Source organism: Camelina sativa, chromosome 20 (genome assembly GCF_030686135.1).
Source record: "Camelina sativa cultivar CO46 ecotype springtype chromosome 20, ASM3068613v1".
NCBI lineage: Eukaryota > Viridiplantae > Streptophyta > Magnoliopsida > Brassicales > Brassicaceae > Camelina > Camelina sativa.
The window spans coordinates 15,021,342-15,040,262 of NC_141899.1; the positions used below are offsets into that span (position 1 = coordinate 15,021,342).

General features: G+C 33.7%; 1 protein-coding gene, 1 long non-coding RNA gene and 1 pseudogene across 4 annotated transcripts; 2 read left to right on the forward strand and 1 right to left on the reverse strand.

Moving 5' to 3' along the window:
- On the forward strand, positions 1-1,605 carry LOC147918893 (uncharacterized). Of its 2 annotated transcripts, none has more exons than XR_015594026.1 (3): positions 1-255; positions 568-797; positions 1,389-1,605. It is a non-coding gene; the product is annotated as an uncharacterized LOC147918893 (long non-coding RNA). The 2 variants fall into 2 exon arrangements; XR_015594027.1 differs by lacking the exon at positions 1,389-1,605 and adding an exon at positions 965-1,219 and having other exon boundaries at positions 38-255.
- A 7,709-nt stretch (positions 1,606-9,314) lies between these two features.
- LOC147918894 (myrosinase-binding protein 2-like) lies at positions 9,315-11,466 on the reverse strand. 2 transcript variants are annotated; one of them, XM_087504515.1, is made up of 4 exons: positions 11,358-11,466; positions 10,673-10,891; positions 10,126-10,566; positions 9,315-9,849 (listed from the first exon to the last, which is right to left on the reverse strand). In XM_087504515.1, the coding sequence occupies exons 2-4, from the start codon at positions 10,859-10,861 to the stop codon at positions 9,574-9,576; spliced, it is 906 nt and encodes a 301-aa protein (XP_087360641.1). In that variant the 5' UTR covers positions 10,862-10,891; positions 11,358-11,466; the 3' UTR covers positions 9,315-9,573. The 2 variants fall into 2 exon arrangements, with proteins under 2 accessions (XP_087360641.1, XP_087360642.1); XM_087504516.1 differs by having other exon boundaries at positions 9,315-10,036.
- A 1,972-nt stretch (positions 11,467-13,438) lies between these two features.
- On the forward strand, positions 13,439-15,186 carry LOC147918895 (uncharacterized; annotated as a pseudogene).
- The last annotated feature ends 3,735 nt before the right edge of the window (positions 15,187-18,921 follow it).

Below are 18,921 nucleotides of genomic sequence, written 5' to 3' on the forward strand. Positions count from 1 at the left end.
AATTAAACTTTTAACTTTTCCACTGAAAACAATATTTACGACAAAAAAGAAATTCATCTTCTTCAACCATTTTGCCCACGATCTCTCCTCTTCCTCCACGATATACTGATGGGATTCAACAAACTCACTAACTCTCTATTTACTTCGTCCTCCACTAAAACCCCAAAAATTTAAACAACCGAGATCTACGAGAACGGAGAAAACGAAAGAGACAAGATCTACAGAAAACAAAGGAAAAGAACTGTTGGGAGAAAGGTATGATTATGAAGGAACACAAATTATGATCCAGATATGATGTTCTGATTATAGGGTTTCATCATCAATCACATGTCTCTTCTTCTGTTTGCAATTTACATTCTGATTTTGGATTTCTCAGTGATGGTTGAATTTGTGTATCATCGTTTCATCAGTTGCATATCTCATCAAATTCTCTTACAGTTTATAGTTTTTCGTTTTGCCTTTCTCAATTTTGGTTTTGTTTCTTCATCGTCGTCTTTCATGCTCATCAAATTTTGTATTTCACATTTCTCAGTCTCATAATTATGAAATTTATGTTTGGATTTGCAGGTTCGTATTCCAAATTTCATTCGCCAGTCATGTCGCTGGATTATTACATTTGTTTCCTCTTTCCTGCACAGTTCAATAGGTGAAAGTTTCTTCATGTCAAAAGTAACTACACAGCATTACCATGGGTCCATGGAGATGAATTTTCTTAAAGACTCACTCCAACACAACAACAAGACATGCAGATCCTTTGTTTCAGCACAAAACATCTTAGGAGTAAAGCAAATTTAAAGGTAAATTTGTCACTTTTTCTTTCTTTGGTGATACTCAATATAACCATGTTTACTAAAATTATATCGTCAATCAATCCCAAAGTATGAAAACTGGATGCTCCTTAGTATATTAACTACTCTTACAATCAATGGTAAACACATTTTATAGTATCAATTTTAATTTGCAGGTATGTTGCATCTCCGGAGAAAGTTGTAGCTAGAATGTTATTGGTTTATTTTATTTTTTTGGGCAAAAATGTTTGTGGATTATATTCTGTTATAAGACCGGAAAATTATTCTTTTGAACTTTTTTGGGAAAAACTGTTTTCTAATAACGTTTTATCTAGCTCTCATTGATCAATCATTTTTACATATTGTAGCAAATTCTACAACTAAACGCATGTCCAAGTCTCCAAAGTTGGTTTTAGGAATAAATTTTAACAGTTTTTTCTTTTCCTACGATGAACCTAGATTCATTGTGATGAAATTGCATTCGGAAGTATTAATCTTTAATTCTTAATTATTATTGTAAAATTGTATACTTTAAATTTACAAAAATCGTAGGAAATATTTTAAATAATTACTAATGAATACTTTGATTGCTCAATACAGGAAGGATTAAAGATTATTCACACATGATAAAAAAAAGAAGGCCGACGAGATGAGGAATAGTCAGAGTTGATTTCTACCTTCCCAAGCAAGAACGTCAAGATTGTGATTGTTTTTGGTACTTATATACTTTGGAAAATTAATCATATAAAATTACAACACTTTTGTGAAGAAGTTAATGATCGTTTAAAACATCTAAACATTTTTTAGCTTTGTTAAATCGTACAAGCTCAAACTTGATTTTCAATTACAATTAGTCTTAAATTTATTATAGAAATACATATAACTAGGTACTATCCCGCGGGAAACCGCGGGCTGAACTCTTTTTTGATAAAAATTTATAATAATTTATTTTGTTATTATGTTATTTATAATGGTTTGTGATTAAAAATTTGTTGCTTATATTATAATTTTTGTATTTTAAAAATGTTTATTGAAAACCTGTCAATAAAACATTTGCATGTAATGAATAAAATTATTTAAACCTTTGTAAAATATTTGCTATAGTTGTGAAATAAGTAAAAATATATAACTAACATGTAAAAAAAAATCTTATTTGTTAGTTTTTTAAGTACAAATTAGTTTTGATTCTAACAGATTTTTTTTTTTACTTTTCTACAATTTATTTTATTTGATGTTTTCTCTATTTTCGTTTCTTTAATTAGAAATATTTATTTAATTAATTATTTAATCTTAATTAAAAATTTCTAATGGCAATTGAATGTAATTTTTTACACATTTTAAGGTTAGTTTTATATTTGTACTTCCCAATTAATATAGTAGGATACATTTCGGGCCGGTACGTAGTATGGACTTTAAACTAGTGTAGAATATTATTTAAGTAAAGACAGCAAAAAAAAAAAAAAAGTATGTAGAAGATTTGTAGTTCTACCAATAAATCATCGTACATATGGTCCAACCTTAAGTTTTGGTTTTGTGCCTTTCTCCATACCGTAAAACCATTGAAACTTTATAACAGTTATGTATTACGTTTTACACATTCATCTCTGTCTATTAGTAGTACTTGTTAATTTTAAAATATAGATAAATTAAAAATCTATATTAACATTTTTGAAATACATTTTGGTTTATGTCCTTTAAGTTTTAATTTTTTTTTTTTTTTACAACATTAACCTCTTAAACAATTCCATAAATAACATTGCACAGAAACTCAAATACTAAACTTTCTTAAATTAACCAACATTTGTTACATTTATTGCCATAAAGTCTTAACAACATCTATTTTTTCCGATTTTACCAAAAACAACTCTACCCAATAAAGTTTTAACCCATTAAAGTTTTAACCCATTAAATCTCCAAAAGTATTTTTATGAATACTAGAATCTCTCAAATTTAAATGATATACAACAGATTTTCTATAACAAAAGTTTACAATATCCATAATTATATTAACATTAAAAAAATTTCCTAAACCAAAAATTCAATTATAAAATGTCACATTAAATATGTTGAAAACCCCCATATAATTTGGTTTAGTTTTTATTTTTGAGGAATTACCAAAAAAAATTAAAATTCGATTAATTATCATAAACTATATATATTGACATAGAAAATTATAAACTATAAAAATATGTTATTTTGGTAAAACAATTAACATAATTAAACTTGATAAAAAAACTTATTTTGATTTTTTTTTACGCAAAAAGTTATTTTGGTTTTGGTGAGACGGGTTGGCATTAGTCCCATATAGGGAGTTAAGTGGAATTGTTTTTTTTAACACTTGTAGATGTGTACCAGGAAATAAATGTATTACTGAACTATACATATACCATACGGGTTAAAACCTTGAAAACATTACACAAATCATAAACTTTGAATACTTATATCAAATACCTGTAATTTTTTCTTAATTAATAAAAACAATAATGAAATAACAAATAAATACAATATAATTAAAATTTAAAATTTAAAATATTGTCCGACGGTGTACCGCGGGTTAAATCCTAATATATATATATATATAGGAACGCAACACAACCACTATCTTTATTTTATTAATTTTTGTCATCTGATCGTACCAAAACGTTTACCATACATAGATTTGCTAACTGATTTCGAATTTTTGTTTACCCCGTAAAACATATATAGAAAGTACAAAACTTATTGAGATTTTCAAAACTCTGGAATTGCATCAGGTTAACTTTTGTTAAAGTGAATTTCGCTAGATGAAATGCAATGCATGAACGAAGCATGGCAAGGCAACCCATTTACATGTTTTTTTTTTTTTTTTTGTAATTTTTTTTGGATAATTTTTTATTTGTTTTTTTAAAGAGTCTTCACTCTTCACTAATGAGAAAAGGAAGCAGATTAGGCACGGACTTCGCAGCAGGATAGGGAAAGCGTTGATTTGGACGGCAATATATAGTTGGCGGCTGCAAGAAAGATTTGTGCTAGCCAGAACAGCCGTCTCCGATAAGCTAGCTGAAGATTGGCAGCAAGCCCGACCATGCAGAAATATCTCTACCGTAGAAAAAGCGTTGACGGTCCTGTTTAGGACATTTGTTTAGGACATTTGACTGTCCTGTTTAGGACATTTGTTTGGTTCTGGTGGTATGTATATGATCCTTGCATGGTCATGAGGTATTTCAGTGAAGGGATATGTGTTACGCGAGCCACGGGAAGGAAACCTGGATAGGGATAGGGCTCAGACGTGTTCAGAATTGTTTGCTCGTGACTTTTGGGGACTTAGGTTCTCCTAGTACTGCCATATTCAGAAACTTTGTGGCTTGGGAGTATGGTTGGTATATCGATTTCGGATGACGATCCGGGAGGTGCTATAAAGTGGCAACCCGAGAGATGAGTATTGGATTTTCCTTATATATTATGGCATGCGGGTTTAGGCCCGATGAGGAGCCAACATTATGGCATGCAGGCCTCAAGTAATATTCAATTGGGGTTTTAATCGGATTCCTGGTTAAGATAATCGAATTATCTTTCTGGTTTAGTTCAGTATGTTGGGGGTACTAAATCCCGCACCAACAGACATAGTACATTTCTAGGTTTTCGAGAGGTTGGTAATTTTAATCAAACCCCTTCGACGATCTTTAACCACAAACATATACAAATATACATAAATCCATGAATGTTTGTAGTTTTCAAAATGGTTTTTTTTTTTTTTTTGATATTTGGTATAGACTTTAGTTTCATAAAAAAAACTTGAATGGTAGTTTGTAATTTATTTTTTGGTTTTATGTTGATGAATTATATTTTTCTTTGTAATAAAAAGAAAAAAATCGATAAATTTTGATCAGGGAAAACATGAGAGTAGTACTAGGATGGATGATTCCCAATGTCTTAGAGAAACTTATCTTTTAAAAAAATCATGAATGGATACAAAATAGATTGTTGCAATTAACGGTGCAACACAGTGTAATGTTGAAGCTGGTTATTACCTTGCTTAGAATTACAGAGTGCAACTTTAATATCAGTAAAACAAGACTCTCACCTCGGTGGCTTAAAGCTAAGGTTTGGGACATGAAAACTATCCCAAAGACAAAAAAAAAAGAACTTTATGGAACATTATGGAATCTAGCTATCTAGGAAATATTACAAGCAAATGATTTAAACCCAGTTCTAAAGTTAGTCATGCTCATGCATTCCTTAATTTAAATTATACAAATTTCCTAAACATCAAACTTGTTTTGATATTAATATTATTTTCAAATACTAGAGATTTTAGCTCAATTTTATACGATAAATTCAGTTGGAGACTTTAGTGAATAAAAGTGTGTCTCGAAGCCTTCGAGTCGAAGAGATGTTAGTGTTGCAATGAATTTCACGTGTGTCTTATAAACAGATCAATTATGTTTAACTAATTTATTACGGTGAGTCTCGAAGGGATATTACAATGAATTTCACATTGGAAGGGATCGATATTACAATCAATTTGACAGCAAACATTTTCAGAAAAATAAAATAAAACAAAAGGTACGTACAAAATTTGAAGTCCTGCCATTAAACCATTGTACATATGGTCCAACCATCTTAACTTCGGTTTTGTTTTTTTTCTGATAATATTCCACATGTGAAATTTATTGATATAACAACTTCCGTCGACGTCTTCACATCCCCACATACAAATATTCTAGGTTATGGTCGATAGGCTTTGGTGAGTAACTTAGCAAGTAGGTTAAAAATGTACAAAGTGTATATAGTAAAAAGTAAAGGAAAAGGAATGTTAATGTAACATCCGCGTTTTGTCTCAGAATGTCTATCAATCAAACAAACATCTTACTTTTCATCAATAACTTCCATATTATTTTATGCACTTTCGTGGCAACTACCACATTAAAACATTTATTTTTTTTATATTACTTGAGAAGTTTTACTTTCCTTATAGGTTTGGCCATTATCGATTTTTTCTGGCTCACAAACCCCATTCCTGGAAGACCAAGGCCCATAGCTCGATTATTCCTGTACTGCTCGTCAGCGGTTTATGACCTGCAATGAATCCATCGGTCCATTACAGTCCAACATCCTCAAGTATCTTTTCCTTTCTTATTCTCATATATGTTCATAATTATATTTATAATATAATATATATGTTAACTCATAACATCAAATCATGTAACTAATAAGCTTCGCATATATCATGTTACTAACAACCTACTTACCATACACACAAATCCATGCAAACACATTCAGTTAATAAACAATTATTGAGTCTGTACTCAGCAACTATCGAAGAGTACATAAGGAAAGAGGTTACTGTTATCCGCAAATACCACCCTCACCTTAACCATTGGATTAAATTCTTAGTTTAGAACTAGCATCAACAAAAACCCGCGTCTGATAACAATTCTCAATCTGCAATGGTTTAGATGACAATAAACTATTAAACTAACCCAAACCAAAGTCTAAAATCCTCGATTTAGTTTAATAATTTTCCAATTAAATTTATTAGACTAAAATCTAATAATTCAATACAGCATAACTTAATCCTCACGATCATAAGAATTAGGGTCCAAAAGCAAATCTCTTTTCACAATATCATAACCACTTAAATAATCAGTCCCAATGCTCGCTTCAATAAACAATTCCAAAGCCAAACCAAATTATTCTCACGAACCACCATTACTACACGTGACATCCAATTACACAAGTCAACCGAGAAAAACGCTATTGTTGACCATTTCCAATGGTTTTCCCTATTTTTACCGTTAAAATAGAGGAACTCTATAATAGAGGTGACTTTTGCTCCAATGAATACTTCTATTTTTTTCCTCTAAAAAAGAATATTCTGTAGAGATTTCTTATTTATTTTATTATTAATTCATTTTATTTATAAAAGTTGCAAACTAACCTATTTATTTTCGTATTTCTGAAACTTTCATAAAATTATGATATTATTTAAATTATTAACATTCATAAATATTATTTAAATATCACATTTATTAAAAGAAATACATTGCATCATATAAAATAATAAAAATGTTAAAAGTTTAAGGACCATTAAATATATAATTTATTTATATTGATCATAAATATAAAAATGTTAAAAGTACAAGGACCATTTTATAAATAAAAAAGTTCAACTCTAATATAGAGGAAAAAATAGAGTTCCTCTATATATAGAGGAAAAAATAGAGATCTCTATTATAGAGGTGGAAATGGAGATGGGTTGGAGTAGACTTTACTCTAAAATAGAATTAAAAAAGCAAATATAGAGGTGGGTTGGAGATGCCCTAAGATTACTGGGGCAAACATAGCGTTTATGAAATCATTATTAATGATATATTATAGCGTTTTTTCTAATGCTAACAATATAGATATTTCTTGTAGTGGTATAAAATTATTTAACAATTACAATTTGGTATTTAATAATTTTAGTAAAAAATAATTACGCTGTATACCGCAGATTAAAATCTAGTAAAATATACCTAGTGAGAGATGTATGTATAGAAAAGTACTTTCGTAATTGAAGATATTTTTTAATATATAATGACAAAACATGTCATCAAGCGATAATTTTAATAGAGATTATTCTCTCTTCCCTCAGTCAAATCTTGCGTTTATAAGGCTTCGACCAACAGGATTGGCAAACTACGGGTTTGTGGTTGTACCATATTGGTTTTGGTACTATACTTTGTTGTGTAACTTGTGTGTGTTTATGCTGATGAGTTTTCAAATCATCAATTCTTAGTAACTTTTCAACATGAACACAATTTTGGGTGTTCGGTATCAAGATACAAAAACGAACCAAGATCAAAAACTAATACTGAAAAGAAACATCATTTATTTAAATCGACATACACACCTTCAAAGCAGATAATAGCACATGATCCCAAAACATGGACCTTATTTTAGACATAAAGACAGCAAAAGCTGAAAAGCTTACTTAAGACTTAGAATGACACATGATCCAAACGGATGGACCTTTTTTACGAAATTAAGAGTTTGAGAATGTGTTAGAAATATTTCTTTTGAGATACCACTTCTCAAATGTAACATTTTTTTAAACATTTTCATTTTTGCTCACTTTTATACAATTACAATATGATAAATTAACTTTTAGATTTATTTTGAGGCTTGGCTTCTCTATTTTATATTTAGTGTATAATATATTAGGGAGCAGAGATTAGTATTTGAAGTTTAGGAATTATAATTTAATTATTTTTTCATAGAAAATGATTATTTTTGAAAATTGACAACATGAAAAAGTATTTGTTTGCCAAAAAAAAGGTGTTCTTGAAAATACCAAAAATTAAAACTAAAGATTAAGTCTTTTGATCCCGTCTTCAAAGAGCGGTGATTACTGTTTCTTTTCCAATCTTTTCTCCTTGCTCCCTCTGAATTTTGCTTCCAAGCTAGTGCTGAACAAAAACATTAAGGCTATTATTCACAAAACCTGAAGCTTGAGGATGATCGGTATTATGATCCCCTCTCCAAAGAGAGGCGATTAACGAAGATTCCTCATATTTTTCTTCCCATCTCCCCTGTTCACCCAGCGCTCTCAAGCTCAAATCGTCAATTTCAGGGAGTTTGTTTCCACACCCAAAAGCTTGAGAATAACAAAATTATGACCCCAACTCCAAGAAGTAATAGTTACCAAAACCTCGTCAAGCAACCTCCACCCGAAGATAGAACCAAATTCAACCTCCTCCTTACCGATGAGCAGGTCAACCTTTCTCTTCTCGCACCGAGGAGAATCTCGGCCTTGGAACCCTCTTCAAAGTCAGTTAGTTTGTAGACTGTGACCATTATTTCATTCAACGCTTTGCTCCTGGATGAATGCTCGACAAACCATGTTATCACTTGCACCAATTTGCTTCCTAGTGTTGGTCTCCAAGCTCTCATGGCCTTCTCGTCGAACTACCTTAGCTATATCCGTGTAGCTCCTATCTTTCTCTCGATGTTGTTTTTACTTTGTGTTAAAACTCCATTATCGATCTTCTTATGATTTGTATGAACTTTGTTTCGTTTGATTAATGAAAGAAAGTGTTTGTCCAAAAAAAAAAGAGTAAGTCTTTTTATTGGTGAGAATAGATAGACACTGCATTGACTTTGATCTGATGAACCCAATCACCAGTCTTATAATTAACCTTCCTCCTTAAGTTCCTCCGGTTCTCTAGTAAACTACGATGGCATCAATAGCCTGTCCAACACATTGGTGGAACCCAAGAAGCTTTCCTCTATTTTAACCCTCGAACATGAATTCTTTTCCATTTGCCTTTCCAGATGAACCGAGTATTGGTGAGGTTTTGAAGATTAGCGATTAGATATTATCAGCACTGCGTCACAGAGGTTAACATGAAAAATTCATTTGGATAATCCACAGTAAACTGAATTTCATTTCCCATTAGAAACAAACTACTTTGTTGTTGGATTTTTGTTTTTAATTTGTTTTCGTATAGAAAACAATCAGAAATAACAACAAAATTTTTTTTGAACAACCAAGATCAAAAACGATATTGGAAAGAAACATCATTTATTAAAATTAAAAAACACACCTTCAAAGTAGAGAAAATTACATGATCCCAAAGCATGGACCTTATTTTACACATAAACACAACAAAAGTGGAAATGCTTACTCGAGTCACACATATTGATCCAAAAGGATAAACCTTTAGAGAAAAATAAAACTAGAGAGTAAGTCTTTTATTGGTGATAATAGATAGACAAGACATGGATCTGATGAACTCAATAAACAGTCTTGTAACCTTCCTCCTTAAGTTCCTCCAGCTCCAAAGTAAACTCTGATGGCATCAATAGCCTGACCAGAGCGTCCGTGGAACCCAAGAAGGTTTTTTCCATATTTACCCTCAAAGATGAATTCTTTTCCAACTGGCTTTCCAGACGAATCTGTCTCCCCAAATATTGGCGAGGTTCTTCCAGTAGAGGTTTCAAAGACTAGCGATTTGATCAACACTGTGTTATAGCGGCTAACATGATCATAGCTTCCACCAACAGATGTGATAAATTCATTCGGATAATCCACATCAAACTGGATTTCATTTGCCATTAGAAACAAACGATTTATAAAAATTAAAACGGTGGATAAGAATTGGAGAAGTTCTTCCATATGAAGTTTTGAAGACTAGTGATATTATCAACACTGTGTTATATCGGTGAACATGATCGTAGCCTCCACCAACGGATGTGATACATTCTTTCGGATAATCCACAACAAACTGGATTTTATTTGCCGTTAGAAACCAAAATATTATAACCTTTTAAAGGAACAGACCGAAAGTAAACAAAGTGAAAATATTTTTATTACCTCTTTTAGTTCCCCGCGAATCATCCCGTGCTCACGGATTTCAACTTTACTATCCTTTTCGTATTCGATCTTGATATAAGACACACAATCAATGTCTTTTCCCACAATTATTTTCTTCACACCATCGAAAACACCATCATCAAATACACTTCCCATGTTACCACCCACTACAACTGTCTTTTCGGGTTCAGGAACTAGCGGAAAGTATGCACCAATAGCATCAATAGCCTGACCAGAGCGTCCATAGAATCCAATAAGTTTTCCTCCATTTTCACCCTCGAGCATGAATTCTTCCCCATATGAGTAACCGAACGTTGGAGAAGTTCTTCCATAAGAAGTTTTGAAGATTAGGGATGTGATCAGCACTGTGTTATAGCGGCTAACATTATCGTAGCTTCCACCAACGGATGTGATAGATTCTTTCGGGTAATCAACAGCAAACTGGATTTCATTTGCCATTAGAAACCAAAAAAAAATATTATAACTTTTAAAGGGTAGATATATAAGAACCAACCGTATAAAAACAATGTCAGGATGTTTATACTACCTCTTGCAGCTCCCCACGAATCGTCCCGTGCTCATGAGTTACAATTTTTCTTTCCTTTTCGTATTCGATTTTGATATAAGACACACAATCAATATCTTTTCCAATAGTTATTTTCTTCACACCATCGAAAACGCCGTTGTCGAATACACCTCCCATGTTACCACCAACGGGTCCTATCTTCTCAGACATTGCTTCGATATCTTAACTTCAATAGAAAACCTGAAAGATTTAAATTCCTATGTCATAAACACACTAAGAAAGAAGGAATAAACGAAAAATAATGGTTATTGGTAAACTGTGGAAAAAGAAGTAACAAAGACTCTATTGTGAACTTATTATTAATGAGAAAATGAGTTGACATATCGTTTATATCCATCTCTACTTATACTATGGGATAATTGATATTATAGTATCCTACACGGCTACACTGAAACTTTTTTTTTAACGTACTTCTAATTGCCTCAGTATAATTGAAAATTACGTGAACATATTGGTATTGGTGTCGGTGATAACGTATAACTCTATAACTACAATAAGTTGAAACAACAATGGATGCATGGCAAAACTAAGTAAGTAAAACACGAAAGGAAGGATGAAGTCATATCGGATACTATATTATAATGTGTGAATAGAAAATGTCGACAACAAAAGTGAAGAGAGAGAGAGAGAGAGAGAGAATCCTCACTCCTCACGCTTGTGCTACCCTTAGATTGGAGAAGAGCTATGGGATGTGGAGTAATGCTACTACCTATTTATTGATACTCTTTTTTACTTTTTACTATTTACACTTTTCACACTTTTAACCTTCTTGCTAAGTTACTCACTAATGTCTATCGACCAAAACCTAGAAGATTTGTAAGTGGGGATGTGAAAACGTCGAAGAAAGTTGTTATAATGAATTTCACACGTGGAATGTATCAGACAAAAAGATTTTCTTATAATTTAAAGTCTCCAACTGAATTTCTCCAACTAAATTTCTCCAACTGAATTTCTCAGGTAATTTTGTTCTAATTTAAATTAAGAAAGCATATATGGCTAATCGAATCCATTACATTCTTATATTGGGAGCATCTTTGAACTGGATTTAATTAAATCATTAGCTTGTAAACATTCCGAGATTGCTAGAGTACGGGATAAATATTTCCATAGTAATGTCTTTTTGATCTTTGGAATAGTTTTCATGTCCCAAACTTTTGCTTTAAGCGACTGAGAGTCTTGTTCTTGTGATGTTAAAATTGCACTATTTACTCTTTAGCTTTAAGCAAGATAATAACTAGCTTCCACTTTTCACGTGTTGCACCCGTCTCGATTATAAGCCTAGATATATCTATCCGGTGAAAACAAATCATATAATTGAACTCTGGTTTCAAGAGGCTTGAGAGGTAACAAAATTTTGAAACCGTTAAGTTTAATTAGTATATCTGTATTTGTTTGTTTAAAGATCGTCAAGTAGCTTCATCAAAACTCCAGCTCTCAATTCATACTAGCTAGCTAGAAGGGCTTGATTAAAAATTAAAATCAGTAACCTCTCGAAAACCTAGAGATCTACTGATGAAATACAGATGAATGTAATAAATAGAGAAATACTAACTCCGAAACTAATTAAATTGGTTGGAATAGCGGACCTAGTACTGTTTTACATAAGTAAAAAAAAAAATTTTAGGTGGCCACCAAATGTATTTTTACTTGTAACAGTAAAGAAAGTTTTGAAATTTGGGGAGGTCAAGTGACCCCCCTTTCATGTACGTAGGTCCGCAATGGAGGTCCATATGTACGAAGAAAGTTGTTATAATGAACATCACGTGTACGTGAAATATATATTATCAGAAAAAAGAAAAAGAAAAAAAACCTAAAAGACGTTGTAAGTGAGAGGATGTGGAGTCGAAGAAAATTGTTATAATGAGTTTCACGCCTGGAATATATCAGAAAAAAACGTAGAAGACTTGAGATTTTCCTTATAATTTTTATTTACTAAAGTCTCCAACTGAATTTCTCTAGTAAATCTGTTCTAATTTAGCTGAAGATATACATATGGCTGATACAGGGAGCATCTTTGAACTGGATTTAAATCATTAGCTTGTAAATATTCCTAGAGGACCGAGACTGCTAGCTAAAGCACCGGATAAACTTTACCGTACTGTTTTAAAAAAATATATATTTGGAATAGATTTCATGCCTCAAACCTTAGCTTTAAGTATATCTGTACCTATTTGTTTGATTAGCTTCATCAAAAATCCAGTTCTCATTTCATGCTAGCTAGCTAGCTATAGAAATAGAAGGGCCTAGAGATTAAAATTACGAACCTCTCGAAAACCTAGAGATTTACTGATATACCGATGAATATATCATAAATAACTATTATAAAGTTTTTATAACTTTAACGGGATGGAGAAACAAAGAAAACCAAAAACTAAACTAAATTAGTTAGGAGTTAGGACCATATATAGGTACGATGGTTTGCTGTCTTTATTGGTTTAAATATTCCACACGTGAAAATCATTATATAATCCTACGAGAAACTACTGTATATTCTCACTAATAGAGTGAATTGGTTATCTAAACTAATGATTGAGTATGTAAATGGTTCGGTTCAATATAAACCGGATACATGATCTATTTTTAGTATAAATACAGAGTCAAAGTGTATTGTACGGTTACATTGAATAATACAGAAGAAGATATTTTCTAATTTGATATGTAACAAACTTTTCATTTATTATGGTATCAGAACGTTAAATCCAAAACTCAACCGATGTTTCCGGCGAATCTAAGCTCAAATCTTCAATGTCTCTTCTCATCTGGGCTCTTCATCTCCGATTTCTTGCTAAATCAAGCTTAATGATGGTTACCACTCGCAAATTGGGGTGTGACACGGTCAAAGCAAGCTTGTCAACCGGTTAATCACGATGATTCTTCTCCAGAGAGGATACCGCAAGCTGTTCAAGCAGCTTCGTTAGCTCAACCAGCTCTGATAGCTCCTCGAAGCTTCGCATCTTCGATCGAGTCTCCGGATAGTATTCATTCTCAGTGTTACCTCACAAATAGCAAAAATCGTGGTATTTCTATCATCTCTGATGTTTTAGATGGTACAAATTATGATGACTGGAGTATCGCGATGAAAACTGCCTTGGATGCGAAGAACAAACTTGCGTTTATTGGTGAATCCTTTGCTAAATCTGCTGAATCTGATTCTATGTTTAGGATTTGGTCACAATGTAACAGTCTCGTGAAATCTTGGCTTCTTCACTCCGTAGCAAAACAGATCTATAAAAGTATTATTCGTTTTGATGATGCTTCGGAGATTTGGCCAGATTTGTTGACATGATTCCATATCACAAATTTTCTAAGATCCTATCAACTGTCTCAGCAGATTTGGTCTCATCAACAAGGATCTATGAATCTTTGTACATATTACACAGCCTTGAAAACTATGGAATGAGTTTGATGGAGCTAATTGTATGAAAACTTGTAGAAAATGTGAATGTTGTAAGGCAACATAACAGAAAAAAGATCATGCTAGAGTGATTAAGTTCTTGTCTGGCTTGAATGAAACTTACTTAGTCGTCAGTAGTCAAATAATCATGAAGAAACATGTTCCAACTCTATCAGGAATCTACAATTTGGTTGATCAAGGTTACAGTCAGCAAATCATCACTCATGTTCAGAATGCAGTTGCTTTTAATGTTATTGTTCCAGATTCAGTGCAGGCTTATGTTAATGCTAACTACAATAATTTTAAAGCTCAAGGACAGAAGGTGATTTGCTCTCATTGTGGTTATACAGGACATACAGTTTATAAGTGCTACAGAATTCATGGTAATCCGATAAGCTTCAAGCACAAGAACAAGAATCAATCTGACAAGTCTACTTCCTCTGATAAGCAGTTAGCTCCTAGCAAACCAATCATTGCTCAACTTGCTTTGACAGACTCTACTTTTACTGACTTGCTTACATGCATGGTTAAGACTCTCACCAAAGATCATATTCAAGGGGTCATTGATTTCTTCTACTCTCAATGTCAAACTACTCCAAAGGCTGTATATCGATAACATCACATCACAAGGCTGTATTTGTTTATAGTAACAAATCACAATGCTTCATCATCAAATGCAACCATTACCGCATTACCTGGTATGGCCTTTTCTAACTCTACATTGGAATTTGTTGGAATGTTAAGAGCTACTAGTAATGTTTTATCATCTGAATCATGGATCATTGACAGTGGTGCTACACACCATGTTTTTTCATGATAAAAATTTGTTCTCAAGTTTGTCAGAAACTCTAAATAATTCAATGACCTTACCAACTGGTTTTGGAGTAAAGATTACAGGTGTATGTACAGTAAAACTGAATGAGTTTCTGCTGCTGAATAATGTTTTGGATATTCCAGATTTCAGACTGAATCTTCTCATTATAAGTCATTTAACAAGAGATCTGGGACGCAGAGTGACATTTGATGAGACTTCTTGCATCATACATGATTCTACCAAGGGGTTGATGATTGGAGAGGGTGAAAAGATTTTGAATCTATATGTTTTGGATGTTCAAACCATTTCACAGAAGTCTTCTCAGCAAACAGAAGGTTATACTAATGTTGTCGTACACTCTAGTTTGTGGCACAATAGACTAGGCCATTCATTTGAACACAAAACTGATATGGTCACAGATGTACTTGGTTTAAAACAAAATAATAAACGAGGTTTTCATTGTGATATTTGTCTTATTGCAAAGCAAAAACGTCTTTCATTTCCCTCCAAAAATATGTTTGTGTGTCAACTTTTGATCTTCTGCATATTGATATATGGGAACCATTTGCTACACCAACAGTGGAAGGATATAAACATTTTCTGACTATTGTTGATGATCACACTAAAGTCACTTGGGTTTATTTGTTGAGAAGTAAATCAGATGTGTTGCAGGTTTTTCCTAGCTTCCTGAAAATGGTTGAAGTTCAATATGGGGCTGTTCTAAAAGGTGTAAGATCTGACAATGCACAAGAACTGAAGTTTGTGGAGCTGATCAAACAGAAAGGCATTGTTTCGTATCATTCTTTTCCAGAGACTCCATAGCAAAACTCGGTTGTTGAACGCATACATCAACATATTTTAAATGTGGCTAGGTCACTCATGTTTCAATCTCAGATTCTCGATGAATATTGGGGAGATTGTGTTCTCACTGTAGTATTTCTAATCAACAAATTGCCTACAACTCTTCTCACAGATTTGTCTCCGTATGAGGTTTTAAACTCAAAGAAGCCTGATTACAGTGGTTTGCATGTTTTTGGATGTCTTTGTTACAGTTCTACATCAACAAAAGGACGAACGAAGTTTCAACCAAGAGCAAAGCTTGTGTATTTCTTGGCTATCCTGCAAGATATAAGGGATATAAGCTCTTGGATTTGGAATCACATTCTATTCATATCTCAAGGAATGTGGTCTTCAATGAGACTATTTTCCCATTTACTATAGGTAGTTTTAGTTCTCCTTCTAACATTTTTGGAAGCATAAATGATTCTACAGCTAGCAACTATGATAGTATTGACCCTGTAGTTTTGAGTGGTGAATCTCCTACACTGCGTCATAGTGTAGATCTTGTAGTCTTGAGTGGTGAATCTCCTACAGTAAATCCTACACGTGTTGAGGCTGTGGTTTTGACTGATGAATCCCACAGATATCAACACTGCTTCAGATGTTGCTCCTATAGATTCGGCTCCAATTATCTCTAAAATTCCTAAGCGACCAACTAAAGCACCCTCCTACATGCAAGATTACTATTGTAACATGAATGCTCTGGAGTGGAGTATCCCCTATCAGACTATATGAGCTATGACAAGCTCTCTGAACCCTACAGATCTTATATCTGCTCTGAAACAAAATATGCTGAACCAAGCTCTTTTTCTCAAGCAAAGAAATCATATGATTTGCTTAAAGCTATGAATGCAGAATTACAAGCTTTATAAGGTACAACTACATGGGATGTTGTTTCCTTGCCTCCTGATAAGCATTCTATTTGCTGCAAATGGGTTTATAAACTAAGCTTAATGCTGATGGAAGCCTAGTGCGTTATAAAGCTCGACTGGTCGCTAAAGGTTACACATAACAGGAAGGCATTGATTTTGTGGACACTTTTTCTCCTGTGGCGAAGATGACAACAGTCAAGACATTACGTGTTGTTGCTGCTGCAAAGAAATGGAGTCTGCATCAACTAGATATCTCCAATGCTTTTCTAAATGGAGATCTCGATGAGAAGATCTACATGACATTGCCTCTAGGGTATACACCAAAAGAAGGGGAAGTGTTACCTCCCAATGCAGTTTGTAAATTGAAGAAGTCCCTTTATGGACTAAAACGGGCCTCAAGACAGTGGTTTCTAAAATTTAGTTCCACATTAATGTCTTTGGGGCTCAAAAAGTCTCATGATGTGACCATACATTGTTCACAAGGACTGTCAATGGTAAGTATCTTGCTGTTCTGGTTTATGTAGATGACATTGTCACCAGTACTGATGATGCAGAGGTCATTGTTTTAAAAGAAGAACTACAAAAAGCTTTCAGGTTTAGAGATCTGGGTTCATTGCAATATTTCTTGGGCTTGAAATTGCAAGATCAGTGAAACGATCCGCCCGTTTTTTTTAATAAAATAAATAATAATAATAATAATAATAATAATAATAATCTAAACTAGTGGTCCCATATCCACTAGCCACCTAACCATAAACACACAACAGCGGATAACAAAACCAATAAACCAATAAACCAATAACCATTATTAATCCATAACAAATAACCAATAATCCAAACAACATGAATCAAGAAACCAGCAACCTAAACACATTCTAATGACTCAATTCTAGCAACCTAGAAAAGCCAGACAACAACTAATCGAGTCACTAGAACATCCTCCTCTTCATCGCCTTGATTCCACGTTCACACTTTGACTTTACTTGCACCACAAACACACATTGAGATGCATGAGTATTTGATAAACACTCAGTGAGGCAATCCTCCCATCTACTGGGCTATACACACAAGCAGTTGATATAACTCTAACCATCAAGCAACAATCAACAAACAAACAAGAAACTGCATCGACCGACACCAACCATGCATCAACCGACACCAACAGGGGTTGCATCGGCCGATGCAAGACTAGCCTGCATCGACCGACACTAACACTGGATCGACCGACGCATGCTCGACATTTCACAAAAAATCCTAGTCGCCAACGCTCCAAGGTCAATTTGCGCCATCCTCGCAATTGCATTGACTGACACACCAAGTGCATCGATCAACGCATCTGCCGAGCATCATTTTCCCCGAAGCTTGTCGCCGGATCACTGTTCCTAAACCATCAAAAAACTCGATCCCAAGCCACAAGAAAGCTTCACAAAGTCCCAAATATCATTCCAATAAGCCAAACAACATATAAACAAGCAGATCAGAGAAATCTCAAGCTTAAATAAGCCATGGTCATGCACTCACCTTTGCTAAGAAGATTCTGAACCTCAAACAAGAAGATCTACACTCCTAAGAAGCTCCTACAACGATCCCAGCTACAGATCTCTACAGGAGCAGCCTCAAATCTCCCAAAATCCTCAAGAACAGCAAGAACTCTCCTTTTATAATAGACTCAAGGGTTTTCCCTAACCCCAAAACGCAGCGTAACTTAAGTCGAACCGCACAGAACCAACCTTGCATCAACCGATGCACATAGTGCCTCGACCGATGCATCCCCTAAACCAGGATTCCGGTTCGCGGATGTTACAATCAGCCTCTAGAATCTCTATTTTTCACCTTAAATATGCTTTGGACATCTTGGAAGAAACGGGTTTGTTGGCATGTAATCTTTCTTCTATCCCAATGGATCCTACTGCTAAGTTGGTTCAGGATGGAGATGAACCTGTTATGGATGATCATGCTTCTTATCGTCGTTTGGTGGGAAAACTGATGCATTTGACTATTACTCGGCCTGACATGACTTATGTTGTCAACAAGTTATGTCAATTTACATCTGCACCAAAGGATTCTCACATGAAAGCAGCTTATACTGTTTTGCATTACAATAAAGGCACTGTTGGAGAAGGTCTTTTCTACTCTGCAGATTCAGACTTTGTTCTTTAGAGATTCACTGATGCAGATTGGGGAGCATGCAAGGATACTAGGAGGTCTACTTCTGGCTATTGTATGTTTCTTGGCTCGTCCTCAATCTCCTAGAAATCTAAGAAGCAGCAAGTGGCCTCTCATTCCTCGG